This window comes from Tinamus guttatus, unplaced genomic scaffold, assembly GCF_059628265.1.
Source record: "Tinamus guttatus ecotype Peru unplaced genomic scaffold, ASM5962826v1 Tinamus_guttatus_pri_ptg000317l, whole genome shotgun sequence".
NCBI classification, from domain to species: Eukaryota; Metazoa; Chordata; class Aves; order Tinamiformes; family Tinamidae; genus Tinamus; species Tinamus guttatus.
In genome coordinates this window covers 176,736-197,814 of record NW_028288851.1, presented here as the reverse complement: position 1 = coordinate 197,814, position 21,079 = coordinate 176,736, and the positions used below count along the sequence as shown (strand labels likewise).

The 21,079-nt window shown below is 55.2% G+C and overlaps 1 protein-coding gene across 1 annotated transcript in view; it reads left to right on the top strand.

The window, feature by feature from the left end:
- DHX30 (DExH-box helicase 30) overlaps positions 1–20,680 on the top strand; it is a 28,044-nt gene extending 7,364 nt beyond the window's left edge. The window contains exons 3-20 of the mRNA XM_088528926.1: positions 3,917–4,047; positions 5,681–5,791; positions 7,736–8,091; positions 8,699–8,825; positions 9,470–9,619; positions 10,238–10,390; positions 11,661–12,482; positions 14,009–14,087; positions 15,006–15,110; positions 16,150–16,325; positions 17,114–17,320; positions 17,683–17,764; positions 18,258–18,451; positions 18,531–18,690; positions 18,941–19,098; positions 19,358–19,461; positions 19,547–19,686; positions 20,353–20,680. Coding sequence (XP_088385052.1) covers positions 3,917–4,047; positions 5,681–5,791; positions 7,736–8,091; positions 8,699–8,825; positions 9,470–9,619; positions 10,238–10,390; positions 11,661–12,482; positions 14,009–14,087; positions 15,006–15,110; positions 16,150–16,325; positions 17,114–17,320; positions 17,683–17,764; positions 18,258–18,451; positions 18,531–18,690; positions 18,941–19,098; positions 19,358–19,461; positions 19,547–19,686; positions 20,353–20,588 — 3,491 coding nt within the window. The 3' untranslated portion in view covers positions 20,589–20,680. The remainder of the gene's footprint in view (positions 1–3,916; positions 4,048–5,680; positions 5,792–7,735; positions 8,092–8,698; positions 8,826–9,469; positions 9,620–10,237; positions 10,391–11,660; positions 12,483–14,008; positions 14,088–15,005; positions 15,111–16,149; positions 16,326–17,113; positions 17,321–17,682; positions 17,765–18,257; positions 18,452–18,530; positions 18,691–18,940; positions 19,099–19,357; positions 19,462–19,546; positions 19,687–20,352) is intronic.
- Positions 20,681–21,079: the final 399 nt, after the last annotated feature.

The following is a 21,079-nucleotide window of genomic DNA, read 5'->3' as shown; positions in this document are numbered from 1 at the left end:
TCGAAGCCGCCCGCGTGCCCCGTGCAGGGCCCATCACTTGCTGGCAACGTAATGAAGCTTTGCGAGCTCGCCCCAAGTTAACGAGCCTAACGGGCCCGTTCCGGTGGCGGCCACGAAGGGCCGCGGACTGGGTTTATTTTTGCACCTTTTCTTCGTTGTCCCTCCGGTAACGCTTTCTGCAGGGGATGTTTGCCGAGCGCTCCAGCGCGGTGTCCCGGGGACGTTTGCGGAGCGCCCGTTTGTTCGGCGGTTCCGTGCGCCCTGTGACGTCGCCCGCAGCCCCTTCCGCGTGGGAACGGCCGCGGCCTCCGCTCCGCCGCGGCCTCCGCTCCGCCGCGGCCTCCCGCATGGCGGCCCCGCCATGCCCGGCTCTCGCGGCGGGAGCCCGGCGGTGTCGGCAGGTTCGTGTGGGGCTGCGGGCGGCCGCTCCGCGCCCCGAGGGCCCTCTGCCGCCGCGGGAACCTCTAGAGCTTGGCCAAGATACCCGAGAACCCCGCGCAAAGGCTTGGGCTCCCGCCTGCTCCGTGTGCTGCTGGGGGTTACGGTTGTTCCTGGCCTTGGGTCCCATCCCAGATGGGGGAAAATCAACGTTTGTCCAAGGCGTAGAAGATGGCACTGTTGTGCCGGTATTCACACCCACGGGTGAATGGTGGGGTATTGGAGCAGGGTCTGTGCTGAAGGTCTCAGCCTCCTCATCCGCTCCATGGTGCTTCCCGCTTCCCACTGGGACTCGCCAGAGCTCAGCCTGTGTTTTCCCTAAGGAATCCTTATCCATGGGTGGTTACATTCGCCCACCCGTAAAGTCCCGGAGACTTTAGGTCAGAGGGAACCTCTGGACAACAGAGAGAGACCAACAGATGGGTCTAAACCCGTGCTCGGAGCGGGGCGGTCTGGACTGGGGCGACAAGGGCTGCGTCCAGTCAGGTCGTGAATGTCCCCAAGGGCGAAGAGTTGACGTTGGTTGTTCTGGTTGTCCGCTGCGGAAATCTCCTTGCACCTGAAGAAGCTTGGGCGGTTTCGTTGGTTTTTAACCTTGCTGTTGTTCAGGCAAGAGCTGTGTGCGTTTTTAATGGATGTGTGCGCTTTGTTAAGGCTCCTTGAGAACATTTATAAAAGGAAGAGAGCCTTTGTGTGCTCCAGAACGGGCTGCCGTGTGGCCTTGCCTCTCCTCTGCCCCACTAAAGCATCCTGGGCTATGGCCTGGGCATCACGGAGCCGCGAGGCTTTCTTCCTTGTGAAGTTTCGAGGCGCCTTCTTTTCCCGGATGGATTTACTACAGTGGGAACCTCCGTCTTGATGAGTTTTGTGTTTAGTAGTTCGTCCCGGCTGCTCTCTTGTTGCTTCTCCAGAGATGCTTGTTTGTTGTGTCCTTTGGGAAGAGGATTTGAGGGAAGACAGGAGCTGCGGAGGCTGCTTTAAAGTTTTAAAGCTCCTCTGTTTTCCTTAAGCAAGACTATGGGCCATTTTATTTGGCCTCTTTGGGACCTGATGGTGTTTCTACTTGTCAGATCTGAGAGGGTTAATAGAAGGTTTTTTTCTTTCCTTTTTTTTTTCTTTTCCTCCTCCCCCTTTGGAATTATTAACTTTTCACAATAAAGTTAAGCACTCAACGGCTTTGAAGAATAGAAATCAGTAAATTGGCCGATTTTGATAACCCCACCCTGAACGGACTGCTATCCAAGATAAGCTTTTAATATTCCTTCATGATCTCAGAGCTAGGTGGGGAGAGCTGTTCCAGTTCTGGCCTTGCTGTAGGGACTGGGGGGAAAATCCCGTTCATTTCACTTGGGGAATATTACGTTATACTCCCTCCCTCCGCAGGGCTGCAACTACCATTAACATAATCCCTACCCAAACAGCCCTTCTCAACAGGCAGGAGAACTAAGACGCTCTTGGGATGAAGATGCCAAGAAATAGAGTCTGGCAGGAAGGGAAACGTTCGGCAGGTCCCGCTCTGCAATTTGGGGTTGTTTCTTTGAGACTCACTGGTGGGGCTCAGCTTCGTGCACGACGAGGTCCTTTCAGCCCTCGGGTTGAGGGTGAGAATGGAGCCAGGCTGATCCACGAGGGCCCGGCGCTGCTCCGGGCGCATCGGATGCTGCTGCTCAATGTGCCATTGTAGCTGGGGAGAACACGCCGCGTCCGGCTGCTCATGCAGAGCCCCATCTACAAGCCAGAGCCGGGCTTTGTTATTCAGAGCTCCTGTTCTTTACTCTAGAATGGATTAAATATTTAGTCTTGACTGCAGAGTCACCTTAGAATCGAAGAAATTGGCTTCGTTATTTGGTAATCGCGTTTTGAGGGGGGTGTTTGGATTAAAAAAAAAATCACTTCTTACCTCTGCCTGTTTCTTATCACAAAATTTCTCAGGTATTGCTTTTGAGAGGGGAAGCAACTGGAGGCCAAATGGCACATGCCGCGCTCGGAGCTCTTCCTTATTTCTCGTGTACTGAGTGAGTTTAAGAGGCCGTTTGGGACTTGCCTTGCTGCTCCTCGCTCCATGCATCCCGCGGCGTGTGGGGAAGGAGCTGCGGAGGGTGCCCACACCGCAGTGGCTTTTCCAGTTTTCTCCACCAGGTCCGCGTCCGCTCCACGAGCCAGCAGGTGCATCCCATCCGCAGGGCAATTCCTGAAAATCGGCACACGGCTCTGGGGGAGCCGGAGGCCGTTCTGGTGCCCCGTGTCACAAGTCCCTGCCAGGTTTCCCTTTGTGTTTTCCGAGTCTCAGCCCAAGCGTTTGGCAGAGGTGACAACCCGTGGGGTTTCCTTGGAGCAGCGTGCTCCACGTGAGGTGTTTTTGCTTTGCGACACCCCGTTATCTGCAGGCTGGCAGGTGTTGTGTCTGCGGTGGTACCCGTAGCTCTCACCTCCCCCAGACCCCTGGCCTTTGTGCACATGTGTTGGTTTTCTGGTGAACTCTCGTGATGCTTCCCAGTAACCCCCGTCTTCCCTAGCTGAGCAGCCGCTTTGAGAGCCTCCCTCATGCACATCTGTGTTACAAAACCTCCCTCTGAAATGTTTGCTTTCTTTTCTGGAGCTACCTTCACTGTAGCAGCTCTGCAAGCCGAGTTTTCAGCAAAACATGATAGCAGATCTTGGGGATGCGCAAGTAAGGGCTTCCAGTGGGTCACTGCTCCTCCTTGGCTTTGGTGGCTCGGTGTGAAGTCCAGGTTCCAGCAGAACAGATCATCATGTACTCTTCACTTATCTCTAGATACTGAAACTTCCCCCTGAACATGGCTGGAGGATCAGAAACCTTCCAAACACAAGTCACAAAGCCCCTTTGTGGTCTGCAAGAAGTCACTTGGTGAAGCAGCTTGGTACAAACCCATATTCCATCCTCAGTGTGAGCCACCCCAATTAATTCACAAAGAAGGGAGCAGAGACAAAGTAGGACTTGCCAAGGTGCTATTTCTTTAACTTTATCCCCAATATCTGGATCGAAGTCGGAGCTTGTCTGGAGTTTCTCAGGACCCTTGGTTGGACCCCGAGGTGCTGTGCTTGGTTCGGGGCAGAATGCAGGCTCTGGAGTCTGGTCAGGATGGTTGCTGCTCGTTTGGGTTTCGATGCTTTATTTTAAAAAGGGCCTTTTCAAGCTGCTGTTTGTCAGTGTCAGCAAATCAGGGACCTGGGCACTCTGGCTTCTGAAAGAGTGGGAAGTCAATAAGATCCGAATTTTGGGAAAAGCAGGGGAGAAGCGGTTTTGCATTTTAGGAATGCAGCGTTTTCTTGCACGGGGAGCTCGGGGGACTCTGTGCTGCTCCGTTTGGTGCCTGGAGACGTGGTGGAGAACCACGTAACACTGCTCTCTGCGTAGCCTGGGGAAGCGGCCGCGCGCAGAGCCGTCCCCGCACGCCTGCAGCGGCGCCGCGCCGCCTCGTCGGGCACTCAGCTCTGCTCTCATTCCCCTTTGCAGATTCCAGAGACTTGCTAAAGGAATTTCCGCAGCCCAAGAACTTGCTCAACAGCGTGATCGGACGAGCCCTGGGTATTTCCCATGCAAGGGACAAGCTGGTGTACATCCACACTAACGGGCCAAGAAAAAAGGTAATTTTGTTGGGCTGTAAGTGGGGAAAATGAGCCAAGGACGCTGCCAGACCTGATAGGAACCCCTTAATGTACAGGACTGCAGCAGCAGTGCTGTCATTCCAAATCCATACTGTATGATAATCCTTTAAGCCAAGGATTTCTCCCTTCCCCTGCTTTCTCTTTATTTTACACTCTTTACTGGGGGTTTTGGTGTAGGTCCTGTCCCTTTCCTTTGTTTGTGGAAGGGTGATGGTCTTTTCTCCTCTCTAAGTAGCTTGCTGTAAGTGACTTCTCTCAGCAAGAGGACACATAGTCTGCTCTTGAATGTGTTGGGATAGGTACCTCACTACCTTAAAAATATTTTAAAATGTGAGGTTTTTTAGACCTTAGTAGGTCTAGATTTTATTCCTTCTAGATTCAGATGGAACAAATGCTGAAAATGCCCGAGCGATTTTACTAAAAAGATAAATCAGAAAACAAGGTGGTAGAAAAGGGAGTGAAGGGAGACTTCAGATGCTACTTAATGCAGAATGAGATGCAGACTTTTGGATGGTTTAACAAAAAAAAAAAAAGTGGTTTGCCAAGTTGTTTGAGCGTTTAATAGGCTGTCAGAGGCCTGGATCTGACTCTGCGCTATGGAATGAGCAGGAGGGCTTTCCTGGGGCTGCTCTGTGCCTTGCCTCCCTTTCCCCCATCACCTCTCCAGCACCAGATGTCCCGTCCTGGAGCTGCAGGTAATCCCTCCTGCACCCTCCTGCTCATGGGCTGGCGTTTTCCAATAACAGCCCGTGTAAAAGTTCCCAGGCAGGTCTCGTTACCACATCCTTTTTACATCTCTGCATTTCAGGCCATACGTAATGGCTGCTTTAAAGTTCCTTTAGTATTTGCATTTTTGTGTTGCTTGCTTTTCTCAAGCAGTAGTGCGGTTTCCTGGCTTACATTTTGGAAAGCCTTGACATCGTAGGTTGCATAATTAGTTCAGATTCTTGCTAGCATTTAGATTAGCATTGAGCATGACTTCAGACTCCTTAAAAAAATAAAAAATTAAGATGCTCTTGGAGAAAAGGGAGGTTGGGTAGGGGGAGAAAAACCAAGGAGAAGATGTGTGTGAGGATGGGAGGACAGGTGAGACCCGCTGGAGAAGCCGTGCTTGGGAAGGGGACGAGGCTTTTTGTGAGCACCAGGTGACGTGGTGGCCTTCGTGAGACGTCTTTCCTTCCCAGCAGGTTGTTCCCCTCCTGGCAGAGCCCCTAGGCCGAGTGCGCCGCGGTCCCTGCGGCGGGACGGGCTGCAGAGGGCAGTCCTGCCAATTCCCCAGGCATTTCCCTGCTCCGAGCTTACAGAAACTCGGTGCCAGCATCTGCAGGGGCAGAGCGAGCTCTTGGTTTGGAGATTTTATTTTTTAGAGGAGGGTTAGGGTTCAGCTGGCCCTGCTCTGCCAGGCAGCTTCTAGGTGATCCTGAGCACCTCGCATCCCCTCTCCTGGCTTCTGTTTCCGTGTTACTGAAATGGAGCAACAGAGGCACTGAATGAGCCCTATGTTTGAGATTTTTATTCCTATTCTTTCCCTGGAATTCGGAGTTGTTTGAAGTGACTTGCTGGTGGAGAAGAGTTGTTTTGTGTTGCCTCACTGGTTATCCTTGCTTTTCAGAAAGTCACTCTGCACATAAAGTGGCCTAAGAACGTGGAAGTGGAAGGCTATGGGACCAAGAAGATTGATGCTGAAAGGCAGGCAGCAGCTGCTGCGTGCCAGCTCTTCAAGGTGAGCTCCTCCTGCCCGGCCCTGTGGGGAGGAACAGGCGTCGGGAAGGGCAGACTTGCTCCTTTGGGGGCATTTTATGCTGCTCTCTACCTGTTGGCTTTCTGAACTGGGGTACTTGTTAATTAGGCATCAAGAGCGACTTCTTCAGCTGTCTAAACCAGGTTGAGCTTAAGGCCCACTTGCTTCCTCAGCCAGGCAAGAGTTCCAAAATTTCTTTGAGCTTCATTTTTCATTCTTTTTGTCTTTAACCAAGTCCTGTCTCAGGCTCAGCACATACGGTGAGATGCAGACCTTCCCTCTGGTGTATTTGGTGCTCTTACTCACCAGCTTACCTACCCTTTCTGTCCATCCCCTGAATGTGCGGCAAGTAACTTCCAGCACATTCGTTTCCCCCGCACGTAAGCCAAGGAGTGGCAATTACATGTGTCTGCTCTGAAACTCCACTAATCGCTCACCTGCTCACGCTGGAAATGATCCGCACAGATGTGCAGCCAGCACCAAACAAGTGCAGCAAGGTTATAAAAGGCACTGCTTGAGGGATGGTGTTAAATAGCAGCTATTGGGAGTAAGGTACAGTTCTGTCCTCACCAGCCAACCTGCTGTGCAGCACGAGCAGCCCAGTTTGTTTCTTGGAATTTTGCTTCCTTGTCTGTAAAGTAGAAACGCTTCTAACTTCCTGTTAAAGAGCCTCGCAAGGATGCTCTGACAGTAAAGAGGATTTTTGATCTGTTTATGGATGAAGAAAACTACAAAACAATGTAGTTTTTAAGCTAAGCCTTCAGAAGTTAATGCAGCCTTAAAGCAAGCAGTTTTTTTAACTGCATGGTTGGCAAAACTTGTTCCACAGACCGACTTCATTCCACCTGAAGCGTGGTGCTCGTTCAGCTGGCATTCACTGAACATACCCGTTGGTTTTATCCTCACTCCTCAGCGTGCAATGAAAGCCTTGTTTCCTGCTCTCTTTGTGTGTCTGGAAGTGTTAAGACCTTTTTTGAAGAGCAAAACAAATCCCATCTACCTTAAAAAAATGTTTTTGCTGAGTTTCGGGAAGTGGCTAAACTTATCTTTCTGTTTAGAACTAAGAAGCAAAAAAGCTGAAAGATGAAGCCCAGGAATATTTTAAGCCAGATACTTTGCTGCACAAAGCTATAACCAAGAGAAAGCCCTCACAGTGTGAGGCCTCGTGCAATCTTAGCTATGGAAAGAGCCACAAAGTTACTGCTTTAAGTAAATGGTTGTAAATTCAGGAAAAGTGGCGCTATCTAATTGGGCAGAGACTGTCTAAACACAGTCTCTGTGAGCATAGTGGTGACCAAAGTGAATTCCTGCTGTCTTAAGCATTCCTCCAGAACAAAATAATGTAAATAAATATAAAATACGAGACTGTTGAGAGGCCTTGGGGTGGAAATTCTGGCTGTTGGCAGCGGTTTGGTACAAGGTTGTGTGTGTTGCACTCCAGGTAGGTCCGAAGCTCCGTGCAGGTGTTCAGGCCTGGGTGCAGGTGGTAGATGGGCAGGAATTAGGAACCCTTCTGTTAGGGAGCCCTTGCTACTCCGTATGCAAACAACCATCCTTAGGGAAGGAGAAGAAACGTTCTCCAGATTTGCATCTCGGGTTATCCCAGATTATGCTTGTTCAGACCTATGCTTCCCCAAAAAGAGGCATTTCATGCTCTGAGGCAGCTTGCCAAACTTCCCAACGCTGCTTTGTAAAACACCACTGGATCCTGCTCCTTTGCTCCTTGCTCTTTAACAAGCTGTGTGGTACCAGGCAAACCAGGCGCTGAGAAGTGAGGTTAGTGAGCAGATTTCTTCCTCTCCTAGTCTGCGGGATATGAAATCAAGTGTTTCTGTATTTCTCCTCTTCCCCGTGTGTGTTCCGTGCGGAGAGGCCCTGTTCCAGTTCTGTTCTGCAGCAGTCTGACGCTGCCCTTCTCTGTTGCAGGGCTGGGGTTTGCTGGGACCCAGAAATGAACTGTTTGATGCTGCCAAGTACCGGCTGCTGGCCGACCAGCTGGGCTGTCCCGACGAGAGGTGGTGCTCCGAGGGCAAGTGGCGCTCCAAATCCGGGCCGTCCCTCGCGGACCTGTCGACCTGCTGGCGCCGCATGGAGCCGGACGACTCCATCCAGCCCATGGAGCAAGGCAGGATGCCTAAAGCCATGAGGAGGGAAGAGCTGGAGGAAGGGGAGCTGGAAGAGGGGGAGCTGGAGGAAGGGGAGCTGGAAGAAGAAGCAATCGACGTTTCTGATTATCTGCCCATGGCACATCAGGACGCTCGGACCCCAGGCAGGGATGCGAGGTACTGCTCTGCTGGGGGCTGGCACCGCAAGGGAACGCAGAGGCTTCTGCTCGGGGGTGCTCCATGGAGAGCCTGCGGCGTAGCCGGCTGCTGCCCTTCCTACCTGGCTGGGTCCAAAGAGATTTTCATCCCCAGAAGCCACCCATGAGCATTTTATCAATCCCTTTTAAATCGAGTTCAGGGGCCATATTAAATCTGCTCCCCCATTACTCCAGTGGCTTGCTTGATTTTGTTTTTTGTGGACACAAATGTTTATTATCAATTTTTAATATGCAAGAATAGGATCAGTAATGACCTGGTTGTTATATATTTAGACATGCTCTTTGGAGGTAACTTTGCATGGTGAAAAGTCAGTAAAAGCTATTGATACTGTTTGGTTTGTAAACGTGTGATTACTTTTTAGTAGGTGCATGACTATTTTGTGGCTGACATATTTTAGTAGCAAGGTAAGCCAAAGTAATAGCCAAAGTAATCTTGTAGCCAAAGTAATCTGTGGCTTTAACTGCTCAGTGTTGGAGCCAGCAGCAGCCCCAAAGGGAGAGAGTCTGAGCGTGGCGATGGGCAGAGCGGGTGTTTGTGTGTGAACTGTTCTTCTCTTCCCGTTTAGCAGGGGAGGGAGTTCCATTGAAATGACAGATGACAACACTGCCATCCGTGCCCTGACACAGTTCCCGCTTCCCAAAAACCTGCTGGCCCAAGTGATTCAGATTGCAACCTCTTCCTCCACAGTCAAGGTAAGGTGCTGCTTGACTGGTCCTGCTGGGGACCTTCTGGGAAGGAGCATCAGACACTCGGGCTGGGCTCTCTTTGGTTGCCCTTTTGGGCAGCTGAGAAGCACGGAGAGGAGGGAGGTTGAAACTAGACCAAGGGAAAAATAGTCCAAAGAGCAAAACTGACTCCTCCATGGGAACTGAGGCAGTTTCAAACACCAAAAGTATTATTACTGGGGCGGAGCAGTAGAAGCAGTTATGTGTGAATGAGTATGTTCTCTAAGGCTTGCGTTTCCCCTAGTGCCTGCAGAAACTAGAAACACAATTTTGTGTTGCTCAGACAAATGTGTAATTTCTCTGCTGACAGAATCTTTCCAGAACTCAATTCTTGCCAGTATCTGGTGATTCTCCTGCGTGGTATGTGTCACCCACCTCCTTTCCAGAGCTCGTGTGTTAACAGCCGTAACCGTGCTCCCCCAGGGACGCTCTCCACGCAGCAGCCTGTGTCCTCTCACTCCTGCTCAGCCTGTGGCTGGGCTCGGGCTGCTGTTCAGTGCAGGAAACCTGGTCTAGTGCAGAGTGCTCCGATTTCAGCTCTGCTTAGAAATACTGGGGCATGTTGGAGGCACCTGCCTGCCCCAGCCTGATGGTGTTTCCGTGCTGTTTAGGAATATATGCAGTTCCGCACGGTGGGCACCAAGACCAAGATCTGCAAGCTCACGCTGCGCTGGCCCTGCCCCATGACTTTTGCTGCCAAGGGCCGTCGCAAGGTGGAGGCGGAAAACAAAGCAGCAGCACTGGCCTGTCAGAAGCTTAAGGTAGGTGTGGGTGTCCCTGCATCCCGTGTCCCCTGCGTCTGGATGCTGCTTGCAGCTGCCTTACCATGTTTGAGTCCCAGTGGGCTGAGCCTGTCCAGTCTTTGACATGATGCTGTACAGACTGAGCCTCAGGATCCAGTTGGAATTGGTGCTGTAGCCCTCAGGTATCTAAGCCATGGTGACCCCTCAGAGGCTGGTGTGCTTGTTTGTGCCCTCAACAAAGTGAGCTTAGGGATCATCCTGTGAGTAATTTGTTCTCTTGGCTGCTTGCTGCTGACTGATGAGACGGGCGCCATTCCTGCCCTTGGAGGTGGACTAACCCAGGCACACTGCTGTGTTAGCTTTGCTGCAGACTACGGTCAGCCGAGAGAAGGTCTGAGGAAACAGCTTGGGGTTTATTACAGAGCTGTCACACACATGACAGAGCCGTAGCACGAGTGTTAACAGGGTGAGGAATTGGCCCATCTGAACTGTGCTGCGGGAGAGTGTGGCTTGAGCGTTGACTGCCTCTGAAGGTGCCAGACTTGCAGGCCTTCCCCAGGCCTCTGCTTTCCATAGAGCAGCACTTTGTCTGCAGCAGTCCAGTGTCTGATGCCAGTTTGCCTCTTCTCTTTGCAGAGCCTTGGCTTAGTGGACAAGAACAACAACCCGCTCAGCCATGCTATGTACAACATGACTTCCCTCCGAGAGCTCGGGGAGAACCAGAGGAAGCCCTGTCACATCAAAGTCCCCGAAGCCACTCTGCGCAAGATCGAGAACTACCTGAACCACGTAAGGCTTGCTCGGTGTCCCAGGACCGCCTTTCCTCATTTACAAAATTGGGCACGAGTTGAGAGCTTGGCGTTGGAGTGGTGAAGGAGGTTGTGGCTTGGTGGTTGTTGATTTCCAAAATTACTGGGAGAGGCGCTGTGTTTTGCCACGGAATTGATCAGGTGTTGCTGCCCCTCGGGGAAGGGAGACCCTTTCTGGGCAGTGGGCCCTCAGTGCCCGCTTGTCTGTGTTACTTGGCCCTCAGGGGTGTCAGGAGTGTAGTTTTGACGTGGCTACAGCCCGCTTCATAGGCTGGCACTGCTGCCTCTCGCAGCAGGAGCCGCTTTCGCCCAAACCCAGTTTCACCTTGATGCTCTGCAGCGCCTGGGTGCCAGGAGCTGGGGGTTTCCTATGGGAGCATCTCCTGCAGCAGTTGTGCTGGGCACAGCTCTCCTGCGAGTCCCAGGCACCCGGCAGTGCTTCCACCCAGGACATCCCGCTCCTGGCACGGGGGAAGCTGGAGCTGCCTGAGCAGAGACCAGCTGCCCTAGGAGCGCTCGCTGCCAAAGCAGGATGAGAGCTAAGGTGGGGTGAGGGGGAGCATAGCGAAGGTACCAGTGTGGGTTTCAGCTTACTGAAATCCGTTAAAATAGAGCACGTGAATGATGATCTCCTGCACGGGGGCATCTTGCACCGAGCATGGAAGGCTTGGTTTGAAATAAGACTGAATCTGAAAGAACTGATTTGTAGCTGAACTTCTAATTCTGTGGACATCTGGGCCAGCGCTTTGATTTGTGTTCTAGATGATTCCTGACCTACTGTTGCTCTTTTTAGTTCCTGTGGGATGTGGAATTCTTTTTCTTGTGCCAAGATAGAATATTTCTGGCTTAGTCGAACACTTGCATTTGTGCAAGTTGCATGTCTTGACTTTTTGAGAGAGAAGGGTGATGGTGTTGCTTGATAGTTCCCAAAAGTTGCCTTCGAGAGGCAATTACCTCACTTGCATATGATGGACCCCCTGACACGGAGAGCTTAAGGTGTGGGCTCCAAAATCTCTGTTGCAAAGTCTTCAAACTTTAGGGACACAGTGAGGAAAATGCAGGGAACCACCCAAATGAGCTCCTGAGTTAGGGTTGTTTCAAGTGGGCATTACGGGTCTCTGTTGCCTGAGGTTTGGAAGTGGCTTTGAGGAAGCTTCGTGGTCACCACAGAGCTGGTTTGGCTGAGTCCGTTTCCCGTGTGGGTTTCTGTTCCCTAAACTTTTTGTGCCTGCAAACGTTGTCTCTCCCAGTACCCGGTGGACATTCGGGAATCCCGGCCCCGGATCGCGGACGACATGATGAACCTGAGCAAGGAGTCCGGCGCCATCAGCGACGCAATCACGGGCAAGACCTACATCCCCATGCTGGAGGCCGAGGAGGTGCGCCTGAGCCAGAACCTCCTGGCCCTCTGGAAGAGGAGAGGAGCCTCGTGGCAGGAGAGCCACCCGCTGCCAGTGGATCCTCACAAGGACACCATCCTGTCGGCCATTGAGCAGAACCCCGTGGTGGTCATAGCGGGAGACACGGGCTGCGGGAAGACCACGCGGATCCCTCAGCTCCTGCTGGAGCACTACATCCTGGAGGGCCGCGGCGCCCGCTGCAACGTGGTGATCACCCAGCCCAGGAGGATCAGCGCCATCTCGGTCGCCCAGCGCGTGGCGCAAGAGTTGGGTCCCAACATGAGGAAGAACGTGGGCTACCAGGTGCGCCTGGAGAGCAAGCCCCCTGCCCGGGGCGGCGCGCTGCTCTTCTGCACCGTGGGCATCCTGCTGCGCAAGCTGCAGGGCAACCCCAGCCTCGAGGGCGTCTCCCACGTCGTGGTCGACGAGGTCCACGAGCGCGACGTCAACACGGATTTCCTGCTCATCCTGCTGAAGGGCATCCAGAAGCTCAACCCCGACCTGCGCCTGGTTTTGATGAGCGCTACGGGAGACAACCAGCGCTTCTCGCACTACTTCGGGGACTGCCCCGTGGTCAAGGTGCCGGGCTTCATGTATCCCGTGAAGGAGTACTACCTGGAGGAGATCCTGGCCAAGCTGGGCCGGCACCGGCACCGGCACTACGAGATCAAGGTAGGCAGCCTCTCCTTTGAGCTCCTCTGCTTTGGGTGAGGCTCCTGGTGTGTCATCAGGGAGAGTTTGGCACCGGGATCGGTCCCTCTTTCCTCTAGTTCTTTGGCTGTGCTTGCTTAGGTTTCACTTCAAGTCAAACTGACTGAAACCTGCTTAGTAGTAGAGTTCCATGTATTTCAAACTAAATTATGGATAAAGAGGACTTCAGATTTGGGTTTAAGTTACTTTTGTCCCTCCTTGATACGAAGTTTGTGCTTGAGTAAGCTGACGGCTCACTGTGCACATGTATGGATACCTGTGCAGACTTGCACATCTTCTGTTCGTGTCTTTTTTTGCAACTAATCTTACTGCCCCAAACTGTTCCTCTGGAAAACGCGCTCCCAGACTTGCGCTTTTGCTGTGGGTGATCTTCCTCCACTTGCAGGGCACAGAATTGTAGAGGTTGGCAAGGACCTGTAGAGCTCACCCCGTCCAACCTCCCTGCTCAAAGCAGGGTCAGCTGGAGCAGCTTGCTCAGGACTTTGTCCAGCAGGTTCGGGATAACTCCCAAGGATGGAGACTCCGCAGCCTCTCTGGACAACATGTTCCAGTGCTTGACCACTCTCACAGGAGTGGTTATGTTTAAAGAGGGTTTTTTTTCATGGCCTCTTGCCACTGGGCACCGTGGAGAGGAGTTTGGCTTGGTCTTCCTCATGTTTATACTTGTGATAAGATCTCCTGAGCTGTCTCCGCTCTAGTCTGAGCAGTCCCAGCGCTCTCAGCTTCTCCTCATACTGCAGCTGCCCCTGATCAGCTCCGAGGTTCTTTGTTGGACTCACTCCAATAAATCCTTGTCTGTCTGATGCTGGGGAGCCCAGCCCTAGAGCCCGGATTCCCGATGTGGCTGCATGGAGGGGCAGGATCCCCTCCCTGGCCCTGCTGGCAACGTCTTCCTGACGCAGCCCCGGGTGCCACTGGCCACCTCGACACCCTGCTGGTACCTGGGGACATTGCACTCCCCTTGGTGAAGGTGCTGAGGTTCTCCAGCGCCCATGGCAGCTCACCCAGCAGGTGCTGAGGACACTTGCCTTCAGGGCAGTCTTTGTCATGTTGGGGCAGGCTTTTGTCTTGCTCCTTTTAAGCTGGCCGGCTCCCTGTGTTCTGCCAGAGACACCCAAAAGATGCTGTCCTGTGCCAAGTGGATTTGAAGTCCTATTTGCACAAAGCCTGACTTTGTCCCCAAGAGTTTCATTTTAACTTCTTGTTGCATGTTGTTCAGTAGAGGTGCACAAATCTCAGCTAGCTTCCAAGCCTGGAGAAGAGGGAAGGGACCATGTTGCCACTGCACGACAGAGGAGACCGGCGGCAGCTGTGAGCAGAGCAGGTTACAGATGGAACCAGAAGCAGGTTCCTGGGTCCTGGGCATGGGCAGGCAGTCCAGGTGTAGACATTAGCTCTTTCCAGAAGGTGCTTTGGGAAGCTTTGTCCCTTTCTGCTGTCTGCCAGACTGCCTCATTTACCTGCGTGTGTCCTCCTGTGTTATCTAGCAATCGGATGATGAGTGTGTCCTTGACCTTGATCTCATCACTGACCTTGTACTCCAGATTGACGCCCACGGAGAACCAGGTAGGTGCTGCATTGCCCACTCCCTCTCTCCTTTTGCTGAGAAAAAAACAGCTGCAGAACCCAGGCCCTTGTAGAGAAGATGGGGAGTTCAGCTGGCTCCCGCAAGGCCACCTTGGGTCCCCGTTGAGCTGGGTGCTCCTGAGCAGCGTGGCAGGACCGAGCTCTCAGGCTTTGGCTGAGACAACGTTCTCTGAGTCCTCCTGCCTCACCTGGAGGCTGAGGTGAATAGTGCTTAAAATGGCTGTGTAATCCTGGGCTTTTTTTGGAGTTTGGAAAAATAATCTGGAAACATCTGGCTGTGTGCTGGTTCCTGGGCTGGTAAGTCTCCAAAAGACAGTGCCTCTCATTTCCAGCCCTTCCTGGGGTGAAGTGCCAAAGTTGTCTGTGCATGAGCACCACACAGCTTTGTCCTGCACAACAGGACGATGGTGGGTTTGATTTGTGGAGACCTGCACCCACAAAGCATCTTGCCCTAGGAGATGATGTCTTTGTGATGAAGGGTGGCTTCTCATGGCCCTTGTAAGTTCTCAGTGTGTCAAAGCCAGCAGAAGGTGTTCGCTCACGGCACAGAAAGGCTGCTTCTTCCTGACACAAACCCCTTGCAGTCGAGCACTTCAGCAGGTATGGGATCTCCCAGATGATCCCTGAGTTCCTGTAAGGACTGTTCTGCCGTCTGTTCACCATGAATATGACGCAGGTTTCTTTAGTGATCACCTGGCAGGGGGTAGCAGAGACTTTGAGACTGCTCCTCCTTTCTTGGAGCCTTTTAAGCTAAGCGCTGCTGAGAGCTCAGGGAGGTAATAGGTACCCTGCAGTTTTCCCTCTGTGCAGTGGAAGTGGCTTTGGTGTCTCTGGCTGGAGAAGAGCGTCTGGATTTTGGGGTCATTTGGGGTTTTTTTCGCTCTTGCTCTGTTGCAGGCGGGATCCTCTGCTTCCTTCCTGGCTGGCAGGAAATCAAAGGGGTGCAGCAGCGGCTGCTGGAGATGCTGGGATCCCAGAACAGCCGGTACCTCGTCTTGCCAGGTGAGATGTCCCTGCCAGCCCTTTTCTGCACGGGCTTCGGGAGAGAGCGGGAGGCAAATGCCTTGAGGGGCTCCTTCAGCTCTGGCACGCACTTGCAGAGCAAGTTTGCGTGCTCTGATGCATCTGCACGTTGCATAATTTTGCATGTAAAACACAACTTGTAGATCCAAACCTCTTTGTGATCAAAAAACCTCTGTCTGCTTCCAACAGCTCAGAATCAGGCAAGTAGGAAACTGCAAAATTTTGCATTCCTGTAGCTGTGTACTGAGCCTAATTAGAAAAGACCTGCTTTGTGTGAAGGAGGTGTGCAGTTGTGGGATGGAGATGTGCTTCATAGCTCAGCTTTAATTAATGAATTTAACTTTTTGTGTCCTGAGAGGAAATGTAAAACGAAAAGCCAGTATAAGTATCCCAGGCTTGTGAATTTTTATTTTATTATTATTTTTTCTTTATTAACATGTTTCCCTGTTTGAATAGACTAGCCAGGAGCACAGCTTTGAACAGCTCAGCTGCAAATGAGTGCTGATGCTGTCTGCAGAAGTCTGAGCGTTTGTTCTTGTGCTGCCCTGCTGACATACAGAGACATCACCTTTGCCACCAGGAGCTTCTCCTGCATCCCTGATCTGTAATACAGAAAATATGGGGCATAAAAGCGTTAGGCCCTCGTTAGGGCCTGACTAAGAGAGATCAGATGAGAAGGGGATACCGCGTTCCCCTACCCTGCGGGCGTTTGGGAAAGGAGGAGCTGCAGAACTGGACTTCTTGGAGTGCAGGGAGGTTCTGGTGGTGCCAGCAGCCTCTGTGGGGCAGGTAGTGGTCAGAGCTCCTGCTAGTACTGAGACATAGGTCAAAGCAACTGGAAAGAGCCCTTTCCAGATGATGTGTGGAAGCTCTTCCTGGGAAGTCAGGAACTCAGCAGCAGTCAATATTGCAGGTGCCCCTGCCCTCCATCCCTGGAGGTAGGAGGGATGCTGCGGGGGAGATGAGTGTGTCTGTCCTGCGCTGTTGGGGCAGGATTGACGTTGTCCTTGTCTGCTAGTGCACTCCAACATCCCCATGATGGACCAGCAAAACATCTTCCAGCGGCCTCCGCCCGGCGTCAGAAAGATCGTCCTGGCCACCAACATCGCCGAGACCTCCATCACCATCAACGACATTGTCCACGTGGTGGACAGCGGCACGCACAAGGAGGAACGCTACGACCTGAAGACCAAGGTACTGCTGCCTTCTGGCCTGTGCCGAGCGTGTTCAGGACGTGCTGGAGCATGAGCAGAGCTTTTGAAGTCATTGACAGGGGCTCTGATGGGGGAATCGTGGATTCAGAGCCATGTCCTCCTGGCCCCTGAGGTGCTGGGACATTGTCCCTGTTGGCGGACTGAACTTCTCACTGATCGTTTGGGAAGGGTTTATGTTTAGCCAGGTTTCTCATCAGCTTTTGCTGCCCAGGCAGAAATCTGGTGTCTTCAAAGAAACTAAGGCAAATCCTGCTCCCCTCCCACTTCTGCATCCTAACTTTTGTAGCTTTTTCATTTGCTTTTTGCCTTTTTCTACGGTCTCCATCCTAAGCTTCTTTCTAGCCAAAGCCCGTTGAGTTGCCAGCCTCGGTGCTGGACACTGCTGTGAGCTGAAGCCACCTCGGCCCCGTGTCCCGGCTCTGCAGTCGGAGAGCGGGGTGTTACGTGGAGCGGGTGCCAGGAGCGGGATTGGCACCGGGAGGTTGGGCTGGCAGCTCTCGGCAGGGTCCTGCTGAGTGCCACCACTTGGGGACAAGGCAGGTGTCCAGCAGATGGCATCAGGGTCTCACTCCTGCAGCGAGTGGCTTTTGTCCTGCTCCGTGTCCTGGCAGTGCAGGATTCAGGAGAACGGGAAGGGTTGCCCACATCTTTAGAGGGATGGTTCAGTGGCCGCAAGAAGTTTCTGGCATCCCTGGAGTGATGCAAAGCTCCAGCTGAAGCAGGATGAAGAGCCCTGAGAGCATCCGTGTCTACCGCTCGTGTTCCTAGGTGTCCTGCCTGGAAACGGTGTGGGTGTCCAAGTCGAACGTCGTGCAGAGGCGAGGACGTGCCGGCCGCTGCCAGTCGGGATTTGCCTATCACCTCTTCCCTCGCAGCCGCCTGGACAAGATGCCCACCTACCAGGTGCCCGAGATCCTCCGCACTCCGCTGGAGAACCTGGTGGTTCAGGCCAAGATCCACATGCCGGAGAAAACGGTACGTGCAGGACGTGTCCCCGGCACTGCCGCGGGCTGGAGCAGCCTGCCTGGGGCAGCTCCACGGCGGGAATCTGACCACAGGATTGATTAGGAGAAATCCAAGATGCTGACAACTCTAGTTCTTGCTTTCATGAACCAGAGTTCTCCAGGGAAGCCCAGGCAGCCTACAGGTCGCCTAGATCATAGACTAAGTCTAAAAGACTGTGCAAGAAGGAAGAGGACTGAGCTCGTCTACCTGTGGGCAGATAAAGGGCAGGATCAGTGCTGCAGCCTAGCCCTGGGGCAAGGTGGTGGCATCTTGAGGGCTTTTCCACGTTCCTGTTGGAGAATCGTGTCCCACTTCTTCACCATGTGTTGCAGGCAGTTGAATTTCTCTCCAAGGCTCTGGACAGCCCTGACATTAAAGCTGTGGATGAAGCAGTGATCTTGCTGCAGGAGATCGGTGAGTAACGCTGTGTCCTCGGCGTGGGCACGAGGGGAGCGTGTTTGCTGTCTCAGCGTGGGAAGTGGGAATTGGCACAGGATCCGCAGCGATAGACCGGGCAGGGCTGATTCCCAGCCCACAGACCGGGATGACGGCGGACAGGGACTCTCCAAACTGCCCACGTTGTGGTGCCTTTTTATTTGCCACACTGCTGTGTTGAGGGAGTGGGGAAAACTCTCTACCTTATAAAAATAGGCAGAGAAGGGAAGCTGTGACTGGGAGCTCCTGCCTGGGGGTTTGGTGATTCTCTTCGAGCTGGTAGAGCCATTTAGAGAGGTGTCGTTTAGCCCTGCATGGATCCGGGTGCTCGTTGCCACATGCCTCCTCGGGTGCTCGTGCCAGCTCTTCCAAGCCCCGTGGGAAGGTTCTCCTGGCAGGAGAAGGAAGGTTCTTCCTCTCTGTGAAGCTCCCGGCCACCCCGTTGGAACTCATGGACGCGGCTCTCTTGCAGGAGTGCTGGACCAGCGAGAAGCCCTCACCACGCTGGGCAAACGCCTTGCCCAGATCTCCACGGACCCTCGGCTGGCCAAGGCCATCGTCTTGGCATCCATCTACCGCTGCCTCCACCCTCTGCTCGTCATCGTGTCCTGCCTCACTCGGGACCCCTTCAGCAGCAGCCTGCAGAACCGCGCGGAGGTGGACAAGGTGGGAGCCGCTCCGCGAGGAGGGCGGGAAGTGGGAGCGAAGGGGCCGGCAGGGCCTCACGCCTGTTCCTCCCTCCCAGGCCAAGGCCGTGCTGAGCCGGGAGAGCGGCAGCGATCACCTGGCCTTCGTGAGAGCTGTGGCAGGCTGGGAGGAGGTGCTGAGGCGCAGAGACAGCCGTGCCAGAGATAACTACCTGCAGGACTACTATCTCTATGGCCCCAGCCTGCGCTTCATCAATGGTGAGTCCTGCAGGCCTGTTCTGCTCCCGTTTGGTCCCGGAAAGCGGCTGGGAAAAGCACAGCGCGGCCACGGGGTGGACGTGGTGCTCGGAGCACTGAGGGGGCTCTGGCTGTGGGGCAGCCACAGGCAGGAGAGGTCTCTTGTCCTTGGGCCCCTGAGGGCAGCGCTGGTGCCCTGCCGAGGCCCTTCATTTCCCGGGGAGCAAAGGAAAGCCCAGGTCTCACTGCCCGGGGCTGGGTCTCCCCCCAGGCCTTGTCAAGCAGTTCTCCGAGAACCTCTACGAAGCCTTCCTGGTGTCGTCGCCGTCCGACTGCACCATGCCCTCGTCGGTGTGCAACCAGTACAGCGAGGAGGAGGAGCTGGTCAAAGGAGTCCTCATGGCCGGGCTCTACCCCAACCTCATCCAGGTACCGGCGAGGCCGGGACGCCCTTGGGAGGAGGCGGGAGCTCCCGCTGCGCTCGGGAGCGTCGTGGCGGAGAACGAACCCCGCGCGGGCCCTGCCTGGCCTTGGGGCCACCCCACTGGGGCGCGGGGCTGTTGGCCACCCCGGTGTGGCCCCACTGCCAGCTCTGGTGGCTCCCCGTGGCGGAGGCCGGCGAGGAGGCTGCTCGTGGGCAGCCCTGCCGTGCGCGTGGGTGCTTGCTGAGACGTCCCCCGTGCCGCAGGTGCGGCAAGGCAAGGTGACGCGCCAGGGGAAGTTCAAGCCCAACAGCTACGCGTACCGGACGAAGGCGGGCACTGTCCTGCTGCACAAGTCAACCATCAACAGGTGAGCGCCGCGCGCGCGGGACGGGGCGCCGGGCCCCGCGGAGCGGCCGCGCGCGCCGGTGCTGAGGGGGCTGTTCCGCGCGCAGGGAGGCCTCCAAGCTCTACAGCCGCTGGCTCACGTACTTCATGGCGGTGAAGTCCAACGGCGGCGTGTTCGTCCGGGACTCCTCCCAGGTGCACCCGCTGGCCGTGCTGCTCATGACCGACACGGACATCCACGTCCGCGGTGAGTGTCCCCGTGCCCCGGGGCTGCCGCCGCGGAGCCGCGCGGGCAGTTGGGCCTCCCGCTCCCCAGGCCTCTTGCTTTGAAGAGCCTCTTGCTGCAGCGGGGCCTGGGGACGAGCAGCTGGGCTGGTGGCTGCGGGAAACGGGGGTGTGTGGAGGAGCGGGGCCCTGTCCCCAGGGATGCAGGTCCCTGTCCCTTGAGGAGCGGGGCCCTGTCCCAGGGACACAGGCCTCTGTCCCTGCAGGAGTGGGCCCCTGTCCCTTGAGGAGCCGGCCCCTGTTCCCCAGGGCCGCAGGCTGCTGTCCCCAGGGATGCGGTCCCTGTCCCTTGAGGAGCGTATCCCTGTCCCCAGGGATGCGGGCCGCTCTCCCCAGGGATGCAGGTCCCTGTCCCCAGGGACATGGGTCCTTGTCCCCGCAGGAGCGGGCCCCTGTCCCCAGGGATGCAAGTCCCTGTCCCCAGGGATGCAGGCCGCTGTCCCCAGGACACAGGCCCCTGTCCCCGGGCCGCGCTGCCTCGGGTGCTGCTCCGGCCGCAGGGCTGAGCCCGGCTGCACTCCGGCGCCGCGGGAGGCACCGCGGCCGGTCGGGCCCTGCGCGCTGCCCCGCTGGCCCCGGGGCCGCCCCGCGTCCTGCCCGTGCCTCACGGCTCTCCTCTTGCCCCAAGACGACGGCTGGCGCGCGACGGTCTCGCTGACGGACAGCGACCTCCTGGTGCTGGAGGGAGACTCCTACACCATCCGCCTGCTGCGCGACTTCCGCGTGTCGCTCTCCAAGATGGTGGAGACGTGCCTGTGCTACGAGATGGCCGCCATCCCCGGGGACCTGCACCACCAGCACAGCCAGCTGCTCGACATCCTCGTGGATCTGCTCAAAGGCCCTCCCGGCAGCTTCGGCGCCTAGGCACCGCTGGAGGATTGTGCGGGGACTTGTAATTTGTATAAAGATGTTCACAAATGTTTATTTAAATAAAAGTTCTATTTATCCCTTGTGAAGTCATCTCTCTCCATCCTAGAAGATTAATGTTGTCTGACTCTCCGGCCGCCGGCTCCGTGCATGGTCACCGCGTGGGACGAGGCAGCGCCCGCACCGCAGCGCCGCGCCGACCGCCGCCAGCTCCGTGGGCAGCCGCCGCCGCGGCCTCCGGCGCCGACCGCGAGCGACGACGCGCGGGCACCGGAGCGGCTCCCGCGCGGGAGCAGGACGGGGGCACCCGGCAGCGCCAGCCCCGCCGGCGCCGACCGCGACCCGGGAGCCGCAGGATCCGCCGCCAGCGTGAGCCGTGACTTGTCCTCCCCGAGCTGCCTGCGCTCTGTCCTTTGCGTTGTTGTTTCTTTTTTATTCCTGTTGTTCTTATTCCCTGTCCTCCCCGCGGGGAGGAGGCCGGACCCCGG